Genomic DNA, 8,278 nt, shown 5'->3' on the forward strand with positions numbered 1-8,278 from the left:
ACACTTTCTTTAAGCTCTAGGAAGCCAGCCCGACCCACCTAAACAAATCAAACTCAAGCGGATCATTAACGGAATAAGTATCATTTAATTTTTTTATCATTCTTAACCCCAGACCTCCTAAAACTCCTCCACCCCAAATTTCCCCTTTAATTTTCCAAGCATCCTCCCAAACCTCCTCTCCCCTTTAATTTTTTTCTCTCTACTAATGCGACTTTTGTCTTCCAGCAACTTAACTATGATCCAGATACTCAGGAGGATCCAGACAGATGTGATTTCTTCAATCAGCCACCTTAAAAAGCCAGCAAACAGGACATAACCAACAGGACATCGCCAGAATAATCGGACACTCCCTGGATCCCTCGACACCCAAAGGACATCGTCAGAATAATTGGACACTCCCTGGATCCCTCGACGTCCAAAGCCAGCAGGAAGCAGTCATGAGAGACCGGGCTACGCCCCCATTCCCTACCCTTTAAGACCCCCCACAATTTTTTTAATAAAACCAAAAAGGGTGAAATGTTGTTCCTTTTGCAGACTACAGCTCCCAGCATCCCCCTGGACTTGAAGCCGCAAAGGCGCAGGGCATTTCTCCCAGACGCCCGTGTGTTCCCCGTTAAAAACAGGGGTCACCACGAGCTCTCTCTCTCTCTGCCCCTCTCTCCTTTCGTCTCTGCACACCTGTCCCTTACTTGTTGTTACCCCAACATTAAAGTGCACCCACGTGGGACGGTCGCGTGTCTGTGTCTCCGTCCTAACCCCGCATCGCCGGGTGTCTCGCATAAAGTCTCCACTCTCTAATCCCGCAGACAGACAAACAAGACAAAAAAGAATAACAGAAGCAACAAGAAGACAAGTGTCTTAGAGTTCATCAACATGCACGCAGCACACCGAGCCCTGACCTTGCACATAGTCACAAAGGAACAATTTGATCTCTTCCTTGGGTCATGGACAGATGCTGATGGCACAAAAGCCAGATGGACTGGAATGGCCTATCACCTGAGTTCCCTCAACAGCAGTTCTCCCTCCTGCCCAAGACTACTCACTGTATGTAAGTGTTGGCTGATGGGACACTTTCTGTTGGAAGGTGACCCATTATATGTACATTATACACTGCTTCATCAGTGAACCTTATAAGAGCACTGCCATGATAGCCTAGACTAAACGCTATGGGAAGTGGCACGTCCATGCCTTGATTGCCTCTTTCAATAGCCCACACCCCAGCCTCCAAGGCTACTGTTGGTCTCCTGGCATCTTCTCCAACCAATCCCATCTTCTAGTTAGGAATCGAGCCTTCCCATTGGCTGTTGCCTCATTTATGACATCATTCTCCCTCCAACCCTACCAGCACCTGGTAGAATCTTGGTGTTTCCATGGTGATGACTGTAAACAAATTTGGATCATCACAGGTCCAGGTGACCAGTGACCAGTGAGTGCTGTCTGATACTGGACACACTTGCCACTGAGGTCAGCTGATCAGACAAAGCCGACCGATTATCTTGCTCCATTGTTCTTTGGATTGCTAATCCTCTCCCCTTGACCATGTCAGGTAAGGAAAGAGACTTTAAAACATGTGATCCTCTCCACTGACTTTTACTATACTAGTAAATCTTTGCTGAATGTGGATAGTATTGATGTTGATATAGATATCTAGATTTGAATGTCACATTTAGCTTTGGTTCTTACTAAGTATGTGATTTTAGACAGAAAGTTTATTCTCAAGTGTTTTCCATCCACCTCAAGGAGTGAACAGTGTCACTATGCTTGGGGTGTGTACTGTTGGGTTTTCAGAGGAAAGTGACCAGGGAATAAAATCAGGCCCTTTTGGATGGTATTAAACTACAGAGACACAGGAAAATGAACAAGGCACGCAGAGATCTAGCACTCCACACCACTGATGAGACAGTCTACCCCCACTACTGTTTCCAGTCTTATTTTAAAATTCAGGGCGACTCTAACAGTATCGGTCACACCACGGATGGTGGCACACAACTATAATCACAACATAGAGAGAACTGGGTGGGATGGAGGTCAGTTCAAGTCTAACTAGCTCTACACTGGCCTCTCTCTATACTCACCAAATGAATATTGACTATGGACAAAATGGCGACTGCCATGGTGTGCAGTTACTTGGACTTCCCTGGATTAAACATGGAGAGTGGAAGAGAATAAGACGATTGTGGAATCTGAGAAGGCAGTTGTTGTACTGAAAGAAATATTGACAGTGTTGCTGGAAGGACAGACCCACAGGAAGTCAGGGAAGGGGGCAAACACAGTACGGGTCTAAAAGTATATAAATATATGAAGGCACACTGCAGAGGGGACCCTGGTGGTCAACAATGGTAGTTTAGAACACAATGTTGAAGACGACCAGATTATAATCAAAACAGACAAGGCATTGTCATTTCCCAAGCCATGTTTAACCAAACGTAACTGTTCAGATTAGTCTGTACAAAGGTTCCCTGGCACATATAGAAAGAATATCCTGATCTGGTCCCTACTCTTGCACTCCATCCAGACCACTTTCTGCCCAGTTCCCCATGTCTCATGTGCACTGGTGGTGTTGGATAGGATCAACTGGGGCTGCGAAGTCCAGTCAGTTAGAGTCTGACCATGGCAACTGACACGCTGTTGTGGGGGAGGGGATTCTCACAAGGATTCCCCCTTAGAAGAGATATAAAAATTAACAGTTACTGAGGAGCTGTTAAGAAAACAATTTAATCAACAGATATTAAATTGAGAAGCAATCATATTCAGAGATGAACCCCATAAAACATTAGCATTCTCAAGAGGACACACTAAACTGGTGCAAACAAGAAGAAATGTTGTCAGTAGGTTGTATTTCTGAAATCATATTTGAATAATGCTTGAAAGTTATGAAATTATAAGAGATCCTATTTATACAAGAAATCCAAGGGGGAAAAAAGAGAGAGGGGAAAGGAATAATTACCTAAATTCCTTACACATTTGTTAAACATCATTTCAGAAAAAAAAACTCAATAAAATAGAGATTGGCCTGGTGGTCATGGCAGGGGCTCCAGCACCAGCACTTTAGAGGCAGCAGCAGACCTGTCTCTGTGATTTCAAAGCCAGACTGATCAACGTAGAGTGAGTTTAGGTCACTCTATACTGTAAGATCTGCAGAGAACAGGACAAAGTTCCAGGTATGGAATATGCCTATGGGTCTCTTCCCAATAATAACCTCTGTTGTAGAATATATTTGCAAGGAAGTGTCCCAACAGGCATTATTATATTACAATCAGGAAAAAGGAGCATCGTGTCTAGATCTGAGTGAGGATTAAGGCAGATTGACCAGGATTTCCATGCCCACACAGGAAAAAGCAGACAGTTCATCTAGTGATTGTCATCCTACATAGCACCACCGATCGATCTTAACCCATTTGCTTGAGATATGTAAGGGAACATAGGTGCTAGACTCTCCCACTCAGTACAACCTGAAGATAACACAGTCCCTCCCAGGGCATAGAAAGCTTCCATCTCAAATTTTTCCAACTCTCTTCTTGCTTCCTACAGAAAATTGCCAAAGTGCACCTTTCACTGGGACAGAATGTGCTCTGCAGCCCTCTGTGCCTGTGCTGAGGAATGCCACACCCTCAGCAGGAAGTGTGTGCAATTTCTATGGGGTCTGTACCCCAGCTGTGAGCTCAGCATGGCTCCTGTCATCAGACTCCAGCACATGCTGCCAGCAGCTCACGGACAGTGCCTGTCTTTACCAACGAGCTGGCACGACCATGCTGACTAAGCCAACTGACCAGAACCAGATCTCTACTTCGACATTTTTCTATCCAAGTGTTCTCCACTGGGATCTCAGAGAAAGCACCACCAGAAGGGAAGCTCCGTTCCTGGATGCCCCTTTAACTGTCATTGACCAGAATACCACCCCCTCGTCTCGGTCTATAACAGCCCAGTGTGATACCACTTTCCATATCAATGCATTACCACCATCCTATCCAACACTGTCTGCCTGCCTTGTACAGGCAACGCCATCAAATCTACCAGATCAACGATATATCCTGGCACCTTGCTACCTGCATGGAAGTCAGGTCTATTATTATGACCAGAACAGCCTGGGTCCTCCGATGGCTGAACAATTCTCGCAGTGCCAGCAGGCCTATGGCTCTGTGTCCTGCTCTGGGAATCAGGCTTCCTCTCTGCACCCAGAGATGGTGATGGCACTACAGGAGATTCAGCCAATGAACATCCAAACACCTTTCTCCACCTCTCCCATCTACTGGCCCACATCTGCTCAAACCATGCCAGACACCAGTCTTCAAGGTGAGTAAAGCCAGGAGGAGAGGTGTGAGATCAGCCCTCAGACGAGACACAGCTCTACCTTTCAGAAGTGGATGTCCACACAGAGGAATAATGGGAGTCCTGACATGTTGGCTGTGGCTCAGGCTTATTACCCCTATATTCAGTCTCTATAATGAGAGAGAATACAGGAAAGTGAGTGACATTCAACCTTCATTAGACATGTCCAAGGACCACACCACAGGAACGCATTTCACTGACAAGGCTAATCAGCCCCACGTACCAGCTCACTAAAATCACCTCCTTCCTAATCTATGTCTCCAGATTCTAGATGTCACCAAGAATTTTTTTTTCTGTTTTTGTATCACTAAGTTTCCCCTGAGTTGAAACTAGTATCGAGAGAAATGGAACCCTGAATCTGACCTAGAGGAGGTCTTCTCCCACACTCCTAGTGTCTGCTGTGACATTCTCTAACACTTAAGATGTAGTGACAGTTTGCTTTGACCTGTGTAATATTGATAAGTAGGAATGAAGCATCTAGCCCTATCTGTCTCGATCAACCTCTCTCTGTCTTTGTCTCTGTCTCTTTTCTTCCTCTAGATCTCTCTTCCACTTTCTCTTTCTCTTTTTCTTTTTCTTTCTGAATCTTCAGCAGTGACCCAAGGCCAAGACTATGTAGACATGTTCTCTGTTACAAAGTTGAAGCTCAAAGCTACTACAGTCTTACAATTTCACATCACTAACAAAAAAATCTGTGAAATGTGGAGCTTAAGGAATATCAGGGCTTTTGAACTGCTTGCCTTTCAGAATTGAGGAACTGATATGGATACCTAAACTCATATAAAAATCCAGGCTTCAAGGCCATATGAGTAATACAATGAACAGAAAGAAACTGGTAGAGATGAGTAAGATTAGGAAATAGTGAGCAACACAACCTGTCTCAGAGCAAACTCCCAAGGCAATGAGAGGCACTGTTCCAAAGGAAAATATGGGAGACAGGGAAGAGCACACACCAAGGAATTCTACCACCTCCCCATGATCACTAAGCATGTACACACCACACAATCACAAAAGAAAACATGATATCACACGGTCAGAAGAAACAAATGAGTAGTTACTATGTGTCTCCAAAGAGGGCTTCTTTCCCTGCTCCTCCAGCAGAACTCATAGCAATGCCTGTAACAATGCTGTAGGAGCCTCAGTGCTCAGGTGCACTGAAAGGGGGGCGGGGTAGCATCTCACTTACCAGGCACTGACTTCGAACTTCCTCTCTTTCAGTGGTGGAGAGGGAGATGACCCTGGGATTGACACCTTCAGAGCAGACACTGTGTCTGCTACAGAGTCCAGACCTCGGCAATGCCTGCACCCAGGATGCCCAGATGACGACAGCACCTGTCAGTGGGAACAGGTCATTAACTGCCCTCATGCACAGTCCTTCTGAATTCCTGGCCTTGCCTCCAGCCCCAAGCCTGGAAAAGACACAGAAGAACAATGCAGATGAGATGAATGCTGAGCAATCAACACCTCTGGATTCCTATGAGGGCACAAAATGTAACCAAGACGCATCACCCCTCCCTTCAGCATACCCCGGCATGCAGCAGCCCTTGAACTACAGTGATGTTGGGAGCCTGAGACAGAAGCTAGCTTCTCAAAATGCCACTTTGGGAAACAGTGGCCTTGGTCTGGAAGACCCTGAGGCTCTGCAGAGTGTCATGGAGTCTAGCAATGACTTTACAGACATGACTACTCTGGTGGCAGATATTCACCTTCCCCAACTCTTAAACTCCATCACTGACCTTGACCAAATGGAAGATCACACAGCAAGCCAAACCAAAGACTCCAAAGACATCAGGAGGGATCAGGCCCAGTCACGCACCAGCATCTTTAATGGACTATCTGAACTAGGCAAAAAGAAAAGCCAGAAAGTCTCTGATGTGTTTCATGGAGCTCTTCAGGCCAGAACCCATAGCGAGGATATGCTGAAGGAAGATGATCCTGGGACCATAGACAACACGGCCAACCACGTGCAGAGCAAATCTCAGATATTTGTACCCAAGAGGCCCAGCGTAGCAAGAGCACAGGGGAAAGAAAAGGCCAAAGAGACCAGAGAAAACGGCTCCAAGAAAACACAGGAGCTGAAGCCATCAAGTCACAGAGTCAAGGCAAAAGAGAAGCCCGCCATCCCCAAGACCAAGAGGAAGAGGAATCCACCTGAGCTCAGCCATGACAGCTTTAAGAAGCCTCGAACTCACCTCGGCATGCACATGCTGGAGTCCGTGCAGGTCTTTCACCCACTGGGGAAGAAGAGTGAGAGGAAAACTGGCGTCTCCTCCTCCCGGCCTCTGCTGAACTTCAGCAGCAACAAAGATCCCAGGATGGGTCCTGATACCACATCACTGCTGGATATGCCACGTGAGGGCCAAAGCCTTGACAAAAGCCTGGGCAAGATTCAGAGACCAGGGAGCAGTGCTCCCAAGCGGTATCCATCTCCATCCCAGTATGAGCTTCCCCAACCTGGGAAGGTCAAGTTAGTACCTCTGCCTTTCCCAGTCCTGGACAAGCCTCAAACCAAACCTGTTTCTAGAAAGCTCCTCTGCCTGGCTTCACGCAGGCCCACTGTGGCTTACCCAGTGAGGCCTCACTCCCACTCAGCTCAGCCTCCCACGCTCAAGCCATCCCAACCAGCTCCTGCCAGCACATCACTGATGGCCTCTGACAAGCCAGCTCTGCCAAACGGCACCAGTGCCACACGAGCCAACATAACCAAGCCCATCCAGTCTTGCCCTGGGCCTCAGCCGGCTGCCTCTTTGCCTGCACCCTACAGAGCATCATCTCACACTTCACTCCACAGAGAGCCTCTTTCTGCTGCCAGCAACAAGGCCCTCTCATCTCCCAAAGCTAAAACCCAATACCTGCTGCTAGACTTCAGTTGCCAACCCATCCCATGGAGGAAAGTGGACATTCCAGGGCCAGTCATCTCACAGCCCATCACTGAAGAGCAGAGGCCAGAGAGGGAGGCCATGAAGAGGCGGGCTCAACAGGAGCGAGAGAATGCTGCCAAGTGTACCTCCCTGGGAAAACCACAGCTTTTCCTTCAGAGGGAGAAAGATATGGAAATTTCGAGATATTATGGCTATGCAGTGTAAGTGCTGCCCAAACCTTTGGGACACAACGCTGTTCATCATACACAGGTAAGATGTAGATACACATAGATATTCATGCATACATGAAGTTTAGAGGCTTAGCCTAATGTGTAGATATGTAGATACATACATAGTAATGCAGAATAATATTTAGATATATGCATATATATGAATGGAAAGACATAGTTTATAAATTTATAAATATTTGAAGACACTATAATTGACTGTAGAAACTTAAGACTGTGATTTTATCCATGAGTATATAGAGAGGGCTTTGATGTCTTCCTTAGAACTTTACTATTATTAATTTATGTTTCCTAGTTATGTAATAATACATGTTACATAGATACAACATATGCTATAAGTCAGTGGTACTACTTATTTAATGTTAAAGCTGTAGCAAAAAGCTCTAGTGGCAATAAGATTATTTTCCTGGACTTTAATTTTCAGGATCCTAGGATGATGTGGAAGTCCCCTCTGTATGCTGTGAATATGTTTTATTACCATTGGTCATTAATGAGTAAAGCTGTTTCAGCCAATGACTGAGCAGGTCAAAGCTAGGTAGGAAATTCGAGCTGAGATATAGAGAGAAAGCAGGCAAACTCAAAAAGATGCCATGTAGCTGCCGAAGGAGAAAGATGCCTGAATGCCAGAACATTGCCAATAGGTCACAGACTCACGGTGAGAACAGATTAATATTACTTGGCTTTATTAAGATGTTAGAGTTAGCCAGGAATATGCTGGGGTCATTGGCCGAACAGTACTGGAATTAATGTGGTTTCTGTGTGATTATCCGGGTCAGAGTTACTAAACATGGTAAGTTTCCTAGAGTGTATACTGTAAACTGAACACACTCCTGCTGTCAC

General features: G+C 45.9%; 1 protein-coding gene across 1 annotated transcript; it reads left to right on the forward strand.

Annotated features, from left to right (window-relative positions):
• Positions 1–1,539: 1,539 nt before the first annotated feature.
• On the forward strand, positions 1,540–7,415 carry LOC142837164 (uncharacterized protein C2orf78 homolog). Its single transcript, XM_075952126.1, has 3 exons — positions 1,540–1,546; positions 3,532–3,807; positions 5,548–7,415. The coding sequence occupies exons 1-3, from the start codon at positions 1,540–1,542 to the stop codon at positions 7,413–7,415; spliced, it is 2,151 nt and encodes a 716-aa protein (XP_075808241.1).
• Positions 7,416–8,278: the final 863 nt, after the last annotated feature.

Source organism: Microtus pennsylvanicus, chromosome 17 (genome assembly GCF_037038515.1).
Source record: "Microtus pennsylvanicus isolate mMicPen1 chromosome 17, mMicPen1.hap1, whole genome shotgun sequence".
NCBI lineage: Eukaryota > Metazoa > Chordata > Mammalia > Rodentia > Cricetidae > Microtus > Microtus pennsylvanicus.

Bases quoted from the DNA above. Each gene is read 5' to 3' on its own strand.
- LOC142837164 (XM_075952126.1), top strand. The intron at 3,808-5,547 runs GTGTTCTCCACT...CCTCTCTTTCAG, and splicing joins TTCGACATTTTTCTATCCAA to TGGTGGAGAGGGAGATGACC.